General features: G+C 44.3%; 1 protein-coding gene across 1 annotated transcript in view; it reads right to left on the bottom strand.

Moving 5' to 3' along the window:
- Window positions 1-21,869, bottom strand: part of LOC311195299 (nischarin-like) — a gene marked incomplete at both ends in the record, with an annotated part of 539,550 nt that extends 517,681 nt beyond the window's left edge. The window contains 1 exon segment of the mRNA XM_084268681.1: window positions 21,786-21,869. Within this exon segment, the coding sequence (XP_084124807.1) occupies window positions 21,786-21,869 (84 nt within the window).
- Window positions 21,870-22,141: the final 272 nt, after the last annotated feature.

The following is a 22,141-nucleotide window of genomic DNA, read 5'->3' as shown; positions in this document are numbered from 1 at the left end:
ACCCTAACCCTGACAGAAAAACCTAACCCAGTCACTAAACCCTAACCCTAACCCTGACACTGAAACTTAACCCTAACACTAACTCTGACGCTAAACCCTAACCCTAACACTAACCCTAACCCTAACCCTAACACTAACCCTAAACCTAAACATAAACCTAACCCTAACCCTAACCGCAACCCTAATTCTGACACTAAACCCTGACACTAAACCCTAACCCTAAACCTGACACTTAACCCTAACGCTAACCCTGACTCTAACCCCTAAACCTAAACCTGACACTAAACAGTAACACTAACCCTGACACTAAACCATAACCCTAACACTAAACCCTAACAGTAAAAACTAACCCTAACCCTAACCCTGACACTAAACCCTAATCCTAACCTTGACACTAAACACTAACCCAAACCCTGATATTAAACCCTAACCCTGACACTAAACCATAACCCTAACCCTGATAGTAAAGCCTGACCCTAACCCTAACCCTGGCACTAAACCCTAACCCTAACCCTGACAGAAAAACCTAACCCAGTCACTAAACCCTAACCCTAACCCTGACACTGAAACTTAACCCTAACACTAACTCTGACACTAAAACCTAACCTTAATCCTAAGCCTAACCCTGACACTGAACCCTAAGCCTAACCCTAAGCCTAACTCTAACCCTAACCCTAACCCCTAACAATAACCCTAACCCTGACACTAAACCCTAACCCTAACCCTAACACTGACACTAAAACTAACCCTAACACTAAGCCCGACACTAAACACTGAAACTAAACCCTAACCTTGACCTTAAACCTAAACCCTAACCCTAACCCTGACACTAAAACCTGACATTAAACCCTAGGCCTAGTACTAACGCTGACACTAAAGCCTAATACTAACTCTCACACTAAACCCTAACCCAAACACTAACCCTGACAATAAACCCTAACCCTAACCCTAACCCAACCCTGACACTAAACACTAAAACTAACCCTACCCCTGACACTAAACCCTAACCCTAAGCATAACCCTGACACTAAACTCTAACCCTAAATCTGACACTAAAACCTAACCGTAACCATGACACTAAACCCTAAACCTAACCCTGACACTAAACCGTACCCCTAACACTGACACTAAAACTTAACCCTAAAATTACACCCTAACCCTGACACTAAACCCTAACACTAACACTAACCCTGACAATAAAGACTAACGCTAACCCTAACACTGACACTAAAACCTAACCCTAAACCTGACACTAAACCGTAACCCTAACCCTGACACTAAACCCTAACCCTAAAACCTAAAACTAAGCATAACCCTGACACTAAACCCTAACCCAAACCCAGACACTAAACCCTAACCCTAGCCCTAAACCTGACACTAAACCCTAACCCTAACTCTGACGCTAAACCCTAACCCTAACCCTGACACTGAACACTAACACTAACTCTGACACTAAACCCTAACCCTAACACTAACCCTGACAATAAACCCTTACCTTAATCCTGACACTAAACCGTAACCCTAAGCCTAAATCTGACAATAAACCCTATCTCTAAGCCTAACCCTGACACTAAACCCGAAACCTAACCATAAGAATATCTCTGACAGTAAACCCTAAACCTAAGCCTATACCCTCACACTAAACCCTAACCTAAACCTAGAACTGACACTAAACCCTAACACTAAGCGTAACCCTCACACTAAACACTAAGCCTAACCGTGACACTAAACCCTAACCCTTACACTAACCCTAACCCTAACCCTAACCCTAACCCTAACCCTAACCCTAAAACTAACCCTAACCCTTACACTAACCCTAACCCTAACCCTAACCCTAACCCTAAAACTAACCCTAACCCTAACACTAACCCTAAACATAACCGCAACCCTAACTCTGACACTAAACCCTGACACTAAACCCTAACCCTAAACGTGACACTAAACCCTAACGCTAACCCTGACACTAACACCTAACCCTAAACCTGACACTAAACCCTAACCCTAAAACCTAAAACTAAGCATAACCCTGACACTAAACCCTAACCCTAACTCTGACGCTAAACCCTAACCCTAACACTAACCCTAACCCTAACCCTAACACTAACCCTAAACCTAAACATAAACCTAAACCTAAACCTAACCCTAACCGCAACCCTAATTCTGACACTAAACCCTGACACTAAACCCTAACCCTAAACCTGACACTTAACCCTAACGCTAACCCTGACTCTAACCCCTAAACCTAAACCTGACACTAAACAGTAACACTAACCCTGACACTAAACCATAACCCTAACGCTAAACCCTAACAGTAAAAACTAACCCTAACCCTAACCCTGACACTAAACCCTAACACTAACTCTGACACTAAACACTAACCCTAACACTAACCCTGACAATAATCCCTTACCTTACTCCTGACACTAAACAGTAACCCTAAGCCTAAATCTGACACTAAACACTAACCCTAACACTAACCCTGACAATAAAACCTAACCCTAACACTAAGCCTGACAATAAAAGCTAACCCTAACACTAAGCCTGACACTAAATCAGGAAACTAAACCCTAACCGTGACCCTAAACCTAAATCCTAACCCTAACCCTGACACTAAACCCTGACACTAAGCCCTAACCCTAGACCTAAACCTACCCCTGACAATAAACCCTAACGGTAACCCTAACCCTGACACTAAACACTAACCCTAACACTAAACCCTAAACCTAAACCCTAAAAATAAGCATATCCCTGACACTAAACCCTAACCCTAACCCTAACCCTAACCCTGACACTAAACCCTAAACCTAACCCTAACTCTGACACTAAAACCTAAACCTAACCCTACCACTCACACTAAAATCTAACCCTAATCCTAACTCTGACACTAAAACCTAACCCTAATCCTAAACCTAACCCTGACACTGATCCCTAAACAAAAGCCTAACCCTAACCCTGACACTAAACCCTGAAACTAAACCCTAACCCTGAACCTAAACCTAAACCCTAACCCTAACCCTGGCACTAAACACTAACCCTAAGCATAAACCTGACACTAAACTCTAACCCTAAATATAAACCTAACACTAAACCCTAACCCTAACCCTGACACTAAACCCTAACACTAAACATAAACCTGACAATAAACCCTAACCCTAAGCATAACCCTGACACTAAACCCTAACCCTCACCCTGACACTAAACCCTAACCCTAATACTCAACCTGACACTAAACCCTAACCCTAATCCTAACAATAAACCTAACCCTAAACCCTAACACTAAGCCTAACCCTGACACTAATCCCTTAACCATAACCCTTACCCTGACACTAAACGCTAACCCTAACACTGAAACTAAACCCTAACACTAACCCTAACTCTGACACTAAAACCCAAACCTAACCCTAAGCATAACCATGACACTAAACCCTAAGCCTAACGCTGAGACTAAACCCTAAACCGAACCCTAATACTGACACTAAACCCTAACCTTATTGTGGAGGATTCAGTGCAGACTTGGTTGTTGGAGAAGGGACACAGCTGCACAGACCTGCTCAAGATGGCATAAGTAGGGTAAAGGTTGGTTCAAAGTCAGTGTGCCCTTGGGACCAGCTGCAGGCAGTCCTGTTGTCTTAGAAAGAGGTCTTTCTCATAACAAAATGCAACAGAATGTAAGCAAATGTGTAATGGAATGTAAGCAAGGGCAGGACTGCAATCGATTAGCTGGACCATTGATGAGCTCGGCTTTGCAATATGCAATGAGCTAATTAACTACTATATTTAAGCTATGCTTGTGTGATTAAAGTTTGAGACAGCCTGACGAACCACATGGTGTCCGTGTCTTCCTTCTCCGACAAAATGGTGACCCCGACGTGATTCTCGTCAACTCCCAATCCCCCGACGGGAATACTGCGACGCGGCACCACGGTCGAAGAAGTCGAGCTGGGTCCTGTAAGCAGGCAGGACGGCGACTTAATCAAGGCTCGCCCCCAAAGGTTACAAGGGTAATTTTGGGCCATACGTGCCACAGAAGCCTGGAAGCTGCAACGGCGCGCGCTGAGGATTACACGATGGATAGGCAAGTGGCATATGATTAATTTGCAAATACTTTAAGAAAATGGGATATTAAGGGGTTAGATCTAAAAAAGGAATTACCGGGGTTATTGGCTTATGGGTATGCTAAGGGGTGTTTTCAGAACTTGCACACGGTTCACGAGTTAACTGCATAAAGCAATATCAAGCAAAAGCTGCTCAATTAGAAGATCAAAGGGGATAAGACGGAAAGTCAGTCTTGGAAAGTGATTATGTACCTACCACCCCGACTGGACTATTGGTAACAGCTGAACCCTTTAAAACATCAGGGGCTTTTGAGGCAATTCCTCTACAATCTACTGTCTAAGAGAGTGATTAAGAATTATGAAGTCTTTGAAACCCCTCCTTTTTGAGCAGCGAAGAAAGAAAACTGATAACAAGCCTTGACAGCACATTTGATTTACCTACTTGGGAAGCTATTGGAGCTCAAATCCTTGATGAACCCTCAGTTCGGGCAAAAGAAACTAAATCCTTAATAACTCTCTGGAAATCAAGTAAAAGGACTTTAACCAAAATAGAGACAGAAAACATAGCTGCTACTTCAGCCTTTGCAGCTTTAGCACCAGTTCTGGATTCTACAGAACCGATTTAAAAAGGGAAAAATCTACTATAAAGAATGTGGTTTTGTTTCTGGGTGCTCTTTCATCTATCCCAGTTACTATGCCAAGTAAGAATGCCGTGTTATCAGAACAAAGTGATAAATCTGTCAGAACTGACCGGGAAGGGGAGCGAGTAGTGCGCGTAAATCTGCCACCACGGCCTGCGCCCCCCCCACTACTATACCTTTGGAAGGAAAAATGTGGAAACAAACGTACAACTGACTGCCTTTAATATCTGTTTACCTTTGACTTTTACTGCACCTAAAGCACCACATGACGCAGTTGAAAATGTTAACTGGCATCGACAACTTCAGCCTGTTCTTGAAAAGCTGGAAAAAAGCAGAGCGGGCGATGGCATGCCCTGCTGGGAAAGGGCTTGCAGAACTGCCCACCCAGCCACCCAAAAACTACTGAGATAAGATCTACCTACATGAAGAATCACCAACTAAGGCACAGAGCAGTGTTGCCCCCATGGACAAAGAACCTAAGCACGGGGACAAGAACCCTACAGAGATGGACACATCACCCACACCTCCCGATGAACTCGTCAATCCATCACTGTCTCCTGACGCCCGAGACACTCTGCAGAGACTGCTCGTCACAGCCTGGACACGTAAGATGCCGTCAGAATGGGATAAAGGGTTACATCAGGATATTTGGATTCATACTCAGTTGCGGAACTTACTGGGGAAAAGTTTACGTGGGAATGAGCGGGTGGTGCAGAGAGTGAATAGTGGGCCGGTGGGAGGTGGACGGAAAAGGGAGACCGTGCGGCAGGTCCTGGTGTTCCGCCAGGTCCTAGTGCTCACCCAGGGCTCGGCCCCGGTGACCGTCGGGGTCGCGCTGTGGTTCACAGCACGGAGAGGAGAAGGGCGCTGCGGGCAGCAGCCCAGACCCCTGACACCAGGCTGCGCAGCCGACTGCTTTGGCAGAACTGCCGTAGAAGTGGGAGAACTGCCCCCGCCACCCCCCACCCACCCACCCATACGGACTGGATGTGACAACTTGCATCTTGCAATGTCATTTGTTTGGTGACTTGCTTTGCAGCGTTTGTTTGTATGTGCTGTGGGTTCAGAGATGCGTTTGTCCACTGAGAGCAAGGCTGCCTACTTAGCAAAGGGATTTTTGATAGCAATCATTGAAACTGGGCAGCTTACTTTATAAATTTAACCTGGAAAACAAAAAATCCCCGTTTGGGCTGATTACTAACTACTTACTTGGACAAAAAAAAAAAAAAAAAAAAAAAAAAAAAAAATTGCCCGATTGCAACGTTTAATACAGGAGTAACTGACTACGGGGTGTATAAAGCCTTCCCCAAGTTTGTGGAACATGCAAAGATTTTCAAGGATTGGGTTTTATTTTCCATTATGCGTTTACACTCCAACGATTAGGAAAAATTTGCTTTTTCAGTCCCTACTATAAGCAAACGTGTGCTCCCACAAGGCATAAAAAATTCACCAACTATGTGCCAGGCTTATGTAGCCTAGACACTTGCTCCAGTATGAAAAACACATCTTGATCTAATCTTTTATCATTATATGGATGAGAATTTGATTACAGAAAAAACTTGGACATTGAAAGTTTGATTCATGAGTTACCGGTGCAAAGGATAAGAGATTACTGTGTTTTCTGGCAGTGTGAGCTACTACACAAACAGGGGAATCCAGTCAGTGTGCTCTGCTTTAGCAGCACTTGAATACCCCGTGAAATCAAACTGGACAACAGCTCAGAATATATGGCACAAACATCGCCTATGTTACAGGGACACCACATTTGCCTTCAGGCAAAACCATGGTAAAATATATGAATGAAGCTCTCACAAAGCTCTTTATGTTTTGACCTAGTTATGTCTCTCACAGAACAGTTTGGTACCTCCAATAGTGAACCATGCAGTAGGTTTAAAAGAAGGTTTGGAAAAAAAAAAAAGGAAAAGAAAAAAAAAAGAGGGGGAAAAGGGGAGAGAAAAGTCAATGTCAAGTGTTATTAAGAATGAAGTTACAGGTACTAACTTGGGAAGGAGATCTGCCTGTGTCATTACAGATACGGGACCCAAGCGGATAAAGCCGTGGATCCAGAAGAACTCGAGCTTGCATGAACCAGGACAAGATCCTGATCCCAGTAACTGAAGTCAAGTGTTCCAACTGCAGCCACAGTGGACTATGAACTTTGCTGCGAGATATTTTGAATGATCTGACAGTCTTTGAAAAATGCATGTGTTTGTGCTAAATGAAAATTAGGGAAATTGTGATTTCAGCACAGCCTAAGGTCACAGATTGCGATCAGTACCTGCAGGAAAACATGAGGCTGATGTTATCACACTCCTGATTGGCAAAACAAACAAATGCAACAACAAAGGTATCAAGGCACTTACAATTGGTTTCATGACTGGGGAATTTCAGGATGGATATTGTCGATGGTCAAATTTGGATTATTTGATTTGATAATTATGGTACTTGTCTTGCATTTACTGCCATGTTCATTGAGCTTTCTGCAAAGGGCCCTTGCAGAGACCTCAAAAAGCAGTTTTTGTAACACAGATGCTAAAAAGGAAAAATTGGCAAGGAGGACAGTGGGCCTGCTAGCGGCCTGGCTCTCCTCACAGAAGACAATATCCTTGAATTCCCATAAGACAGGAAAATTACTCATGCTGAGAGGTATTTGGTAATTACATTCTCAAACATACTGACCTTGAAGACAGAGGTACACACTGCCTCAACCCAAGGAGGAGTTTGAAGGCACGTGTTGTATGAACCTCTCTGATCATTCGCGATCCATACATTCCCAAATTCATGAACTACAGAGGTTAACTAACAACTTACAAGTGGATTCTGGTTTAGGACTTGATGGATGGTTACGATCACTGGGACTGGAACCCTGGTTGCTATCCATAGTAAAAGCAGCTATTCTGATAGGAGTAATACTACTAACCTTTACCTTACTCTTACCATGTCTCTGTATGTGTCTGCAGAACATGATGCAAAAAATGGTATCGACAGCCTTCAATCAAAAGAAAATGGGGGAAATGTGGAGGATTCAGTGCAGACTTGGTTGTTGGAGAAGGGACACAGCTGCACAGACCTGCTCAAGATGGCATAAGTAGGGTAAAGGTTGGTTCAAAGTCAGTGTGCCCTTGGGACCAGCTGCAGGCAGTCCTGTTGTCTTAGAAAGAGGTCTTTCTCATAACAAAATGCAACAGAATGTAAGCAAATGTGTAATAGAATGTAAGCAAGGGCAGGACTGCAATTGATTAGCTGGACCAATGATGAGCTCGGCTTTGCAATATTCAATGAGCTAATTAACTACTATATTTAAGCTATGCTTGTGTGATTAAAGTTTGAGACAGCCTGACGAACCACTTGGTGTCCGCGTCTTCCTTCTCCGACACTGCACTAAGTCTACAAAGATTTCCCAGTTGGAGTAAGAACGTTAGTACTAAATGTGTTGGGTTTCTGAGGGGTGCCACACGGTGGTGCTCACATCCTCTCAAGTTCCCATTTCCCACTAAGCAGAATTCCACTAAGAATTCGGTTAGAGAAGTCATTCTGATCACTGATCCCTGCACTGACAAAACCAGCAGCAAGTTTCACAAACCACAACGACAACAGGATTCTTAAGCTGCAGGGGCATTACAGCTCCTGATAATACAACTTATTTCCAGAACAAGATTAACCCACTGCACAGCCGACAGGAGAACAGGACAATTCAGACTTCTGATCCTTTCCCATTGCTCAATACTCGCAAGAAGAAAGTCTGGGAAAATCATTTCAGTCCTCTGCAACACAAGCACTGATCTCACACCTCAGCACTCTTTGTATAAGATGGAAAATACGGCTGTTGAGGTCAGCTGCATATTTATTGTGTGTACCATTAGGCCATTTTCTCTTTTCCTCCCACTTCCTCTATCCCAAGCCAGCAGAAAAAGGAACATCCTGAAACTGCATTGAAATCTAAATAGGAGAAAGAGGTGATGTTCAAACCTCACACTGCAGTAAAGCACAAACACTGCACACACTTCCATGACAAGTGAGTTTAAGGAATTCTGCTCAAAGCCAATCTGGAGAGGACTCACAGGCTTCTTTTGTACCCAGCACGTTCTGCTCTCACAGCACCCAACTCACCTTTTTATCAGAGCTGCTCAGTTTGTGTTTCACCTCCTTGGCTTTCTGAATGGCTTTCAGCACTTCCACTGTGTCTAGTTCCTTTTCTGTGGTGATAGTGTTATCCAGACAGACCTAAAAATGTTAAAAACATCCAGAAATACAGAAAACAAGGCAGCTCTGTAACTTATTGTTACTTATGTCATAAATAAATAGTTTGATGCAGATGCTGTGCATGTCTGTAACCCTGTAAACAAGGTAATGACCACGTCAGACCTCATGACTTGAATGCAAACTCAGAAGGGCTTGGGAAGCTCCACACCCCACTGGCACAGGCACCTTCCAACAGGAACACCCTGTTACCCAGTGAAAGCAGGGCAAGCTCTCCCTTAGATCTGAGGAGCACGCCCAGCAGCGTATACATGGTTCCATTCTCTAGAGACGTACTCCAACCCCCACTAAAAACTCCCCAGGCTTGTAGAGCATTCACACAACTTTCCTCACCAGGCTTTAGAAAGAAAAAGCTGTTCTAACGTACCTCTGAAGCCCTGTCCCCAAACTGAGCCAGTACTTTGGTCCCATAGTCAGGGAAGATGCTCAGTGGGTTGCTGGATAACACCACCTTTGCTAAGCACGGGAGGGTTCCTGTATTTTTTACTTCATCAATCTGAAAGTTTTTCAGTAAAAGGATGAATACACAGATTGGCTAAATGAGAACACCACCACAGTCTAAGCATTTCTTGACTAAATTACATACAAACAGTAAGCAGGAAAAAAAATTCTCTCCAGCCACTTTATTTGCACTTTCACCCTCTAACAGAAATCACTTGTGTTCTAAAGCAATCTGACACTAAAATCAGTAGTTACCTGTTCGATTTTGTTGTTGCTCAGATCCAAGTTGACTAAAGAGTACAGTTTGTTAAGACCACACAGCCTTTCCAGCTGATTTCCTGCTAGATTCAGAGTTTTGATGTTTCCCAGTCTTGTGTGAACACCTTCCAGCGATGTCAGCTTGTTGTAGGATAAGTCCAGGTGAACAAGGTTGTAAAGATGCTACGAGAGCACAGAAAATCCAGGTCACACACCAATTTGCTAAAATTGAACCATATCAAAGGCTTGTCCATTTGCTCATGCTGGATGCTGCCCAGCTGACAAACACAACACGAACTTGCTCATTACACAGGATTAAGCCTGCAGGAAAGGGAACTTCCTCCACTCTATTTTTCCCAAGCCATTGGCACAGCCAGCAACGACTGAATTTAGTGAAGAACTACGTGTTGCATGTCGGTGTTGGCAAGTAAGAAATGCACCCTTACGAGGGCTTGATGCTAGGAAGCTATTTGGGCTTAAACTCTTCTCTGCTAGATGAGTGGCAAAATCCTTTAGCAAAAGGATTCTGTGTTGGAAGGTCCTGAGCAGACTGGCAAACATCACCTTCAAAAGCATCCCTTACCTGTAAGTTTTCTACCAGAGACACCCCATTGTGACTCAGGGCCAGGAACTCGATCTTGGGAATTAATTTCTAGAAGGGAAAAGGTGCACATGTTAAATGCGTTTTAGCTTAGAAACCTGGCTGTACTTCCTTCACCAACCAACTAACAGGCAAAGGGCAGGAACTCTCCAAGGCACAGACCCTCTTCACAGCTTTCAGAAGTAAAAAGCACCCATTCTAGTGCAGCCAGAGTGCAGACTCCTGCTGGTGAGAGAACCAGATTACTCTGATGAGCACGGTCGCGTTTGCATTTGAAACCTGGGTTCTCACTGAAGACAAGCAAGTTGCCCCCAGTTTAGCCCCACTAACTACAGATCAAACTCATTAAGAGGCCTTTCCAGCTCATCAAACAGGCCTGTCTGTATTACACAGAACCCTGGATAAAGATTACAGAACCAAAAACCAGAGTAAGTTGAGCAGTGCATTGATCTCCACAGCATTACCTTGTGGAGCTCAAGCACGGACAGTGCAAGGGGAAATCTTTCAGAAGAGAGATACATGAAGAAATTGCAAAATCCCTGCTGAGTCATGTGCCACAGAAGACCAGCCACCCTTTTTCCCCCCACAAATGAAGAAAGATTTCTTACCACTGAATCATCAATTTGAGAGATGCTGTTGTGACTCATATCCAAGGTTGTTAAAGTTCTCCAAGTTGGGATAACTGCTGTCACTGGACAGCTTGAAGTTGCATCCTCTGGCTCCCACTGATAAAACTCAGAGGCCTCTGGCACCAGGATTTCCTGTTAAAGACAAGCACCCTAAAATATGGTACCTGCATCTTCGGTGAAAGCCCATGGTTTCACAAGCAATCCAAATGACCTTATGGAAGAAAGATCCCTAAGCCTTATCATCACCCAGATTAAAGGTCTTAAAGCAGGAGCTGAGTGTGTCAGAATTATTTTAGATCCACAGGGAGGGAGTCCCAAACACTGGCAGCCAACCCAGGCTGGAGAATGGGAAGGAAGAGAGGGACTGTGAAAGGTACGCTCCTCACAGCCTTGCCAAATCACAGCCCAGAGAAGAAGCCACACGCATTCAGCTCTCGAGGAGTAACAGAAGCACATTCCAATCAAAGCATCAGAAACATCCCTGTGAAGGGACACATCTCATCACTTCAAGTCTGTTCTGAGAGGCCAGCAAACCCTTTCTGCTTCCCAGCTTTAAGAGCAGAACCTGCAACAGGCAGGACAGAAAAGTACCAGGGCTCCACATGGGGATTCCCCCACCACAGGCGCGATTCTCGCACGCGCTTCGAACGCCCATCAGAAACTCCCTCTCACCTTCATCGATGTTGCCGAAAACCGAACACTCATTGTGGCCAGAGCATGTTTGGATGAGGTCAGCCCTTTGAGAAGCTTCCCCCCACAATGACTGATCTACTGGAAAAACATGACAGTCAGAAATGGCAGAACAAACACGGGACACAGCAGAGGCAACTGAAAGCTTCAAGGACGGATTCCCTCCCGGTCCGGAAAGTAGTTACAGCACTGCCTTCAAATCTGGGACTATCAGGTCAGACAGCCCAACATTTGGTAAAGCTACAGCAAGAAATTAGGGACACAACTACAGAAAAACTAGTTCCCAAATATTTCTTTGCACAAAAGATCTTCTCTAGGCACTTTCTACCTTCCCTGGGCATTCCCCCAGGTTCAACCGCCCAGGCAGTTGAACAGGGCGCAGTGTTTGACTGTCACCAACCGCAGAGGTGGGTACCTCAAGCTGTGCAGATCGACCTGCAAACACAGTTACTGCTGTATCCCACCTTCTTTACTGCAAAGAATAAACAACAACTGTCCGGGGGAGGGGAGATGCCCAGCTCAGCAGTTCACACACACCAATGAGCTCATTACACAGACTAAGTTTGACATTATAAAAGTCTTTTCTGCAGTTCAATGTGACTCAAGCTCTGTCTAGCAAATGGGTCCTTCTCTGGGCACACTGTGCAACAACAACCAGTTCCCAGAGAACTCCTGCTGCCCCTGGAAGCATCTCTCCAGATCACCACTGTTTGGTTTTGGGCAGCAGTTACGACGAGATGAAAATGCAGGTCTGCTGCCAGTCCATCCAGAAGTTTTCAGGAACCCACAGGCACAAAAGTCTTCAAAACAAAACCCTTTTTTATTCTCCCCACACTAAGCAAAGCTACTCCTGAAATTATCCATGCTAGACACACTCCCAACACCAGCCCACTGAAGTTTCCTTCCCACGCTAAGATGTCAGGAAGCCCCTGACATGGGGACTGCACTGCAGCTCTGAACCAGCACAGCCTCTCCTATCAGTGAGACAGCAGGCATGTCCAACAAAAGGTCCTGAACCCAACAGAAGGGAACACAGGGTAAGGGCTGTGTGACACAACCAGGCATTCCCACTCTGGAAAGATCTGAAAGGGATGAAAGAGGTTTTGAACACTCCCAGTGGAAGCCCTGTGATCCACACTGAGAGCAGAGCAACGAAAAAATGCCACAAATTCTCAAGCCAGAAGCGCTGCACTCAAGTGAACCTTCTCAAGCAAATTCACATCACTTCAGAAATCCCTGCTGCTTCCCAAACAAGAAGTACTTTGTAATAAGAGCTCCCATTAGAACCCATCTGTTGGAGCTTCACAGGGACAGAAAGCCACCCTGGGGTAGCTTCTGCATACACTGGAAATGACACACATCCTTTGGGAAGACATGCACAAGCTCTTCTGAATATTTACATCTGGCATCCGTATTGCCAAGTCTTGAGAAAAACCCCACACTGTTTCCCAAATAAAACACTCCTCCTGAACACTGCATGCCCCAACCCCAGCACCAAAGCAAAGCAATTACCAAGCCTGAGAGCCATGCACCAGACCTGGCATTTACAGAGCCCCTCAAATTACAGGCAGTAGCTTAGTTGTACCTCTGTTTGATGAAGAGATTTGAAAATTGACAGGTCAAACGGCAACAGATGCTCCTGAATGATACTGGTTCCAAAAGGTCCCCCTGTTTCAGTGACCTGGTCATCAACAAGGAAGAACAGTCAGTGTACACAACCCAACCTGTGCTCACTTCAGACAGCTGTGCACGGGCAAGAGCACAAGTACAGCAGCTGGGACAGCCACAGCTCCAACCCCTTTGTCAAACACGGGATGATACAGGAAACTTGCAGATTAACTCTTCAGCAGAGAAAACCCAAACCATCAGTTACACTCCAGCTAAGTGCTCTGAACTTGAGGCACTGAACTTAAGCTGCCACCTGGTGCTTGTATTTTGTAGCACATGGGGCACTCAAATCCCACAGACAAGACTGAGCAAGGCTTCATCCACAGCTGATCAAGCCAGAGTGGCACTCACTAAAACCAGCTTCCCTGAAACACCTGGATCCTCCAGGACAGAACTGTCTTCAATTCCAGCCCAGGGGATGAAGTCCAAGGCACTGACAAGATGGGCTTGAAGAAAGCATTAGACCATCTCATAAAAAGGCATCTAGTTTTCCAACGTGCCCATAGCATTCTGGCCAGAGCACATGGCACCAGTGCAAAAGGCAGGCGGTTGCAGTTCTGGTTGCTGTGAATAAAATTTTGGGAGAAATCTCTTAAGGTTTGGGGTTTTTTTTTTGGTCTTACATATATCTTATAAACTCTGAAGGCTCCCACACACAAGCTTTCAGAAGGGCCAGAAACTCTCAAGTATTTTTCTAAATAATATGCTGTATATAATATTTTTCTAAATCATATGTTCTTCTCCAGCCAGAGAATCCTCTGAACAACAGGTTCTACACACAGAGGATGGCAAAGGCAACTGAAGATCCACAGGAATAACAGTAGAGCTGTGGTTTTGCTTTCTAAACTTTCCAAGCCCTCCAGTGCACCTTCCCCAAACCACTACTTCGTTTCATCTTTGAACATATCACACAGTTACAAGGAAATTCTTCATGTAATAAAAGGGCTGAAAAGACACTGACCTGTAGCAAGCAGTGTTAAAAAAGCTACTCAGCAAGAGTCTTTGTAATTCACTGATTTGGTAGAAGAACAAAATATCAAACTGGTTCAGACAAAAATTATCTGAGGCCATTTTACATTTGTTCTGCAATGGCATTTTTCCTGGAAATTCTGGGCCACTCATCTCTAAAACTGATGGTTTTGTTAGTTTGGTTTGGGGGTTTTTAAACTTTCCAATACAGTTAAAGGTGAGAAAGGGGACAGGACTTACACACACATGCATGTATGCATCTGTATGCACTGGCCTAGCCATAGTGTTGTCAAAGAATGCAAGGCTGAAATGAATATTTCCTGCCTCCTTCCTGCCTATCAGCACCCAGTAAGGCTCTGTCACAGAAACCCTAGAGGGCACCGCTGAAGAGATGACATCACATGGCAGAATCAACGTCTTTCTTAGAGAACTATGTTGAAGGTTGGTAGAATAAGCACCTGTTTAACACCGAGCTCTAAATGCTTACAGGTGTTTACTGCCAGTAAAGATCTTGTGCATTCAAACCTGGCTCCAGAAGCATGCCAAGAATCCCATCACTCTGGCAGAAACACCGCCAGTACTTGTGCAAACATGGCTCACCTTGAAATACTGGAGTCGACAGGTAAAATCTAGAATATGACCTAGATCAGTTTTGGCATCTCCATTAGCACACGTAGGCTCCCCCTGCAGCAACTGTAGAGTGACAGCATATAGCTGCAAGGGTCTGATGTTGAAGACTTCTCCAGCCATTCAGAGCTGCTCTCCTGAAAAACACAGGATGATGGTATCGAACACAACGCTGCCCCAGTTACCAAAGAGTAAATGGTACCTGCAAAACCTAATGTCAGCGATTTCATCTCTGTCATTTATATTCTAAGCTCATGATTAAGGCACCAAAACAATGTCCTTTTTGCTTCTAAACTAGAAGCACTGAATTCAGATAAATTTTCTTTAACACCAGAATAATCCAAGTGTTCAAACAGGCACTCTCTGCATTCAAGCCTTAAGCTCCCAACGCAACTAATGGCAAATTTCCCTCTTAACAGGGCTGGAACCAAAGTTAATTTATACAACATAGAAATTGCTAAACTTTGAGATATCCCTAAGTTCAATAGCAGCTCAGACTTATTCTAACCAGAAAAAGCAGCACCTACCATCTAACAGACAAACCTGACATCCTTTGCTAAGCTGCTGATGTGCAAAGCTGCAGCATTTTCTTGGACAGTCTGAGGACTTTCACCACACTACCACCAGAGCAAGCTCCCAGGGCAGGAAATGCATTATCTGGCAACATTTTTACAATCCCATTTCTTTCCAGGAACACTAGGAAACAGCATCCAAAAGCCTCCTCTGACAGCATCCCAAGAGCAAATGTGGATTACAGCAGTCAGAATACATGCACACGTGGAATTAACATCTTCCTCCTCTTCCTTTTAAGGACACCAGTTTGACCTGACAGACAGGAGAGCATCGGCTTTCGTGATAAGCAGAGTTCTCCAAAGACTAAAACTCCCTTTGGCTTCAGTGGGAGCAAGTCCCAGAGTCCAGCTGCACATCACCACAAGGTTCCACTCACATACAGCGGTCAGACATCAATGATTTTGGCACTAGTGAGGCTACAGGCACTACAGAGTCAGGGAACAGTTCTTCAGGACCTTCCTTAAAGTGTTTGCTGAGTGCCCCCTCTGAAGTGGCTTCACCTAAAGTTAATTTTGTGCCAGAACAATCTGAACCACGCTTCACCTATCACCTCAGCCAGCCAGAATCACAGCACAGCATTCAGCCTGTCCCTCAACATGGGTTAATCATTTCACACGCCTCCTGCTCCTGGTGAGCCACTTAGAGATGTTGCAGTAGTGCATTTCATTTTCAGCTCTCAGCCTCAGAAAAGCACATCCTTTCATTAACTGACCAGAAGGTCTCATGTTTCCTGAATTCTGGAAGAACAACATTAAGATAGGTGAAGTGATGCATTCAACACACTCTATCAAGGCTCACTGAAATGACACAAACTTCCTGACTGGTTGCACTAAAACATACCAAGGAATTCATCAATTTCTGATTTATTTCCAAAAGCAGCTGTGCTTCTGTGACAGTTCCTCCTCAAATACAGCTTGGATCAAAGCACAAATAGCAAGAAAAAGGTGAAGAGGAAGAACAAGTCTCGGTCTGATGTGAAAGGCTCAGATCTCATGGTCTGGAGATTAAATCTCACAGGTATACACACGCATGCACATGGAGGAAACCATCCCCAGTTAAATTCTTGCAGGTTCTTTACCTTTGTGGAAGAGCTCTTCAGCCAGTGCAGCAGTGATCCCATTGATCTCCTGCAAAGATTAAACCATTGCAATGAAGTGTTACACACTTACAGTTCAAAGTGTATCCTTGGACAAAATAAGTCTCCCTTTCTTGCTGTGGTACAGGACTTTTAAAAATAGAAAACAACTGTCATTACATCTTATAGATTCTCTTTGTAACTTGAAAATACTTCATCAAATTATTTAATTTCATAGGTTTTTAGTTTCCAAGATGGAAAATACTGAACTACATTTAAATAATCACATGCTGCATGTTTTCAAAAAGGGCAACAGCAACTAGAGCAATTCTTACTGACCATCATCAGCCCAATGCCAAACAAAGCCTGGTTTTAAAGAAACTATTACCAGTACAGTTTTCTTCAAATTTGAACATTAGACTAACCTAATGCATTAATGTCCTGGCCAAAACCAGGACAATTAAGCACTCAACATTTCCTTAGAGCATCACTAATACACTGATAACTTTAGATTAACAAGTCTACAGGGAAGAAGAGATCTGTAAAAATTAGTCTTCTGGACTTAACCTCCTTGCTGAAGAAGAATTCAAAGTCCCTGTTCACCATCCTCTATCTTCTCTGCCCTTCTGGACCTACACAGTGCTCAACCCTCTTTCTACACACTGACAGCTCCAGGAGGAAAAGAAATAGTCTGGAAAATTCTCCCTGTGGGAATTTGTTCTTTTTCAATCTAAAGGAGCACAAAGGTCAGTTCAGGTATTTCCCATACTTCACAAAAAGCAAATGCTCTGTAGAAGTCCAGAAATAGTTCTGAGCTCTTCCAAGAGCTCTCTCTAAGGCTCACGAGAAGAACAAAAAACTATCTGTGATAGTTTAGGCACACACATCTCATTTTAAGGTAGCTGCAAAGGACAAACAGGCATTACTGATCATCATGAAATGAGTATTTGAGGAGTTTACTTCACTGACAAACCCCTCATGATTCATGACAAGGAAATAAATCCATGGGCCATCTGCAGCACAGTTCAGCTCATCTGATGAGGTGAACATTTCAGACAAGCACATTCTTAGTATAACTGAAACCCCACTCACTGAGGATGAACAGTTTGGAGAAGCAGCTCGAAGCTGCATTCCGAACAAAATTCAACAGTTCTGTTATTGGATAAAGCCAGTTACACTCACCTGGCATGCAGAGATCTGACTGAAACCCAGGCTCTGTGTTCCCTTCATCATCTGGGGGACACAGCAGAATTTTCCTACCTTTATAATCGAAACAAGGTCATGACGTGGAGTATTGTAGCCCACAGAAAAGGAGCTCTAGTCCTCTGTCAGACCTACAAGAGGCCTCTGTCTTCGCTCTCTTATATGCGCCAATCCCACAGAAATCCATTGTTTGCAGGTGTCTCTGAACAGCAGCTTCTGGGTACTCAATTATTTTCTTTTAAAAGCTTCTATCTGGAAGTTAAGAAACCAAATCTAAGATGACAAAGTATAAGACACTGCAAGGAAGTAAGCACCCCCATATCACTGCATACCCCTGTTCAACACCAAAGCAACAATAAGGTTGTACACTGCTGTCACATCCAACTGCTGCTCTTTGCCAAGCCAGACACAGCTTTCCCCTGGAACACAAAGGCTGCAAAGCACTTGTAGTGTATTTACTGTGGTTATTTCTACACCAGTTTAGTTCCATTAACCTAGGGAATAAGATTAAATAATCCCTACTGGAAACGCTACAAATAAGAATAGACAAGAAAAAAAATAATCACAGAATCCCAGGCAGCTTTGGGCTGGAAAGGACCTTAAAGCCCATCTGGTTCTAACCCCTTGCTGTGGGCAGGGACACCCCCCACCAGCCCAGGGTGCCCAAAGCCCCATCCAACCCGGCCTTGAACCCTGCCAGGGATCCAGGGGAGCCCCAGCTTCTCTGGGCACCCTGTGCCAGGGCCTCATCACTGTCCCTGGGAAGATGATTTTTTTTCCCTAATACCCAATTTAACTCCCCCCTCCTCCAGCTTAAGAACATTCTCCCTTGTCCTGTCCCTCCCTGCCCTTGTCACCAATCCCTCTCCAGCTTCCCTGTAGCCCCTTCAGGGACTGGAAGGCCGCTATAAGGTCTCCCCAGAGCCTTCTCTTCTGCAGGCTGAACCAGCCCAACTCTCTCAGCCTGCCTCCATAGCAGAGGTGCTCCAGCCTTCTCTGGCCTTGCTCCAATGGCTCCACGCCTGTCTTGTGCTGGGGACCACTGAGCTGGATGCAGCATTGCAGGGGGCGTCACTCCAGATCAGAGGGGCAGAATCCCCTCCCTTGACCTGCTGGTCACACTTCTTGTGAAGCAGCCCAGGGGACAGTTGACTTTCTGGGCTCTAAGTGCACACTGCCAGCTCACTATGAGCTCCTCATCCCCCAACATCCCCAAGTCCTCCTCCTCAGGATTGCTCTCCATCTGTTCTCCACCCAGCCTGGAGCTGTGCTCGGCATTGCCATGACCCACGGGTAGGACCTTGCACTTGGCCTTGTTGACCTTCAGGACAGGCCCAACTCTCAAGCCTGTCAAGGTCCCTCTGGACAGCATCCCTTCCCTCCAGCGTGTCACACAGCTTGGTGCCATCACCAGCCTTCCTATATAAACTAATGAGGCAGTATCAGGCATTATGAAGCCTCAAGCATGCACATGGGCTAATATTGTAAAGATATTTTAGAAGACCAAAGTTCTGCAGGAAGATTATTCCCCAGTTGAATTCCTGTGGCAAATATTTAGCTTTTCTGCTGAATAGCTAACTACTTTTGGTAAATATTTAAAAAGTACTCTCAAGTCCCAAACAATTGCATTTCTACCTCAAGCCAGACTCCCCTAAACAAAGAAATGCAGATTAAACAACAGCTTCACTCATTTATGGATTAAAACTAAAGGAAGGAAGGTTTAGATGAGATATTAGAGGGAAGCTTTTTCCAGAGAGAGTGGTGAGGGGCTGGAACAGGCTGCCCAGAGAGGGGGTGGGTGCCCCATCCCTGGGGGTGTTCAAGGCCAGGTTGAATGGGGCTCTGGGCAACCTTGTGTAGCTCCAGGCCTGGAGGTTGGTGTCCCTGCCTGTGGCAGGGGGTTGGAGCTCTGTGATCCTTGGGGTCCCTCCCAACCCAGACCAGTCTTGGATTCTATCATTCTATTGTAATACACAAACACAATACACAAGCATGGAAGCATTCATATGCAAGTAACAGCAGTTCTTTGAAAAAGTGAAAAGGGATGAACATTACAGCAAGAAAGAAATCATCTAACTGAAAAGTGAGAATGACTGGAAGAATTTCTGCCTGCATAAAAATCTTTGTTGAAGTTACTGGACCAAAACAGTAATGAAACAGACACCATTTAAGAGAGAAACTTCCTGGTGATCCGGAAGTTTGCTCCATCTGAACAGAATTCTCCTTATGTTATCACACACATTTAATAGATTTAAAACCACCAATCAACTTACAAAAGCTCCCTCATGACAAACTAGTCCTCCTTGCTCACATCTGCAGGGCAATAGCAGCACCATGAACAGTTTATCCAAGTCAAACTCAGGCCTCAGCAGGGGAATTACATTCATGGAATACAACAAAAGCAGGTTCTTCTTTGTTGCTAAAGCTGTATCAACGCATCTAATGACCCACTACTTCTGAAGCCTTTATATGAAACCATGAAGAGCCATCTCAGCACATCCCACCCTGAAGCAATTACTGGTCCTCCTTTCCACAGAGTTCTCCAGTGCATTTTCCTCTTCATGAAGTTCAATCTCCCCCTTACAACACGATGCCATACTGTAAAAATGCCCAATTATCCACAAGAGATGAATGAACAAATCACAATCTGAACACAAAAGCAAGCCACTGCTTATTTTCCTTTACCCTAACATTCTGTCTGCTGGCTGGAGCTGTTTCTCTAGAGGCCACTCCATCAGTGAGCTTCTCATGGAGAAGCACCATTTTTCTTCATTCAGGCTACTGGAAACTGTTCCAAGAATGAACCACAGATCTAAGCAGTAACCACTAAGTAGGGGTGCATGTGGATCGCTTCTGCAATGCTCCTTCAGAGAGCCAGCACTACTGACTTCAGCCTAACAACCAATTCAGCTGCAGATTTATTCACAGCTTCCAGCTACCCTGCCAGCATTTATTTCCTCCTCTTTGAGTCCCTACCCACACTACTTGTCAGCACAGCACCTACTGCAACAAAAAGTGCTGTCAAAAATCTGAAAAATATGCTTTGTTGCATCGTGCAAAAGGCAGAAAAAGAGCAGCTCCAGCTACTTTGTGAAGATTCCACACAGGTCTCTCCAAGCAAGACCCTCAGGCCTCCGTTTTTATATGCTAAAAACATAACTTACATATCAATGAAAGTGTAGGAAGTGTGACAAAACTTTCGGAGCAGTGACAGGGAACTTGACTAGCAGAGTTTGCAGGTAGACCTCCAACTCCTTTTGCCTTTTCTCCACCAGGCTTTTGGAATTTTTCCCAATAATCTTCTTGGGAGGTAGGAGATTTTTATCTATTTTCTTTTCTGAAACAAGCTGAAAGACAAAGACCAGAGTTACGACCCAACTCACAACCTGAACTCACACATAAGATGTGACAGAACACATTAAGAGCATGTTGCTCAATCCTGGTAGAACAAAACCAATACAGTTACTTTGGTAACTTTACCTACTGACTTCGGTATTTTTCAGAAAGACCGTTTTATAAAATTGTGAGAAGCTGAATAATAGTGTTTTCTGAGATAATTGCTCACAGTTACCACAGGGCAGAATGTAATGAAGTTGATAAAGCAACAGAATTACTAGTGCATAGCTGAAAAAGCTGCCCAGTTTTGAATATGATAGATTTGCCCTCATTTTCACTACCTGTTTATTCAGCACTGGTTGGTAACTAACCCATGCTACTGCCTAAGGTCAGTTTTATCAGCCACCCTTCCTAAGAGAGAGTCTTTGCGTGAATCCAGCTTCAGATTACCAGATCAGCTCATCATAAACACCTAAACATCTCTTGGCAAAAAGTTTAATAACTCTAGGTAAAACTCCACTCTCCCTGATGGAAGCTTCTGCCCAAGGCTAAAGTTGTTCAGGCCAACTTCCCCTAGTTCAAGAGGGGAGTGTAAGAGGGGCAAGTAACACTGCTCATACAAAGGATTCAGTCTGCACTTCAGATGGCATCTGGCAGATATTCTTGCTCTTTGAGGAAAATATTTTTGTCCCATATAACCACTACAAAAACTGTACAATATTTTGTAAGAGACTGAGGCCAGAGCTTTAACCACCTTACCTTCTCATGCAGGTCATGGAAATCACTGTAACGATGCTTGACTGTCCACTGATGATTGCCAACACTGACCTGAATAATGTACACCTGAAAGGAAGAAATTAAAGTAAGGGACAATGCAACCAAAGCATGTCTTAAAGAGAAGCTGAGAAATTCTGTGGTTCTACCTTCTGGAAGTATTGTAGTTACCCGAAAGCTAATCTGAACTCTAAGGTGACTCTGCTGATGTAGGATCCCTAATCTCATTCACAAAGCACATAAAGCAATTGCTTTTATTTTTGATACCCAAAGGTTAGCATCTAAGCCACAACGTTTTCTAAAGATCTCTGCTAGGTTAAGCTGGTATGCATAGCTACTCA

Source organism: Gallinula chloropus (genome assembly GCF_964237585.1).
Source record: "Gallinula chloropus genome assembly, chromosome: 10".
Classification (NCBI taxonomy): Eukaryota; Metazoa; Chordata; class Aves; order Gruiformes; family Rallidae; genus Gallinula; species Gallinula chloropus.
This window is presented reverse-complemented; position numbering and strand designations above follow the sequence as displayed.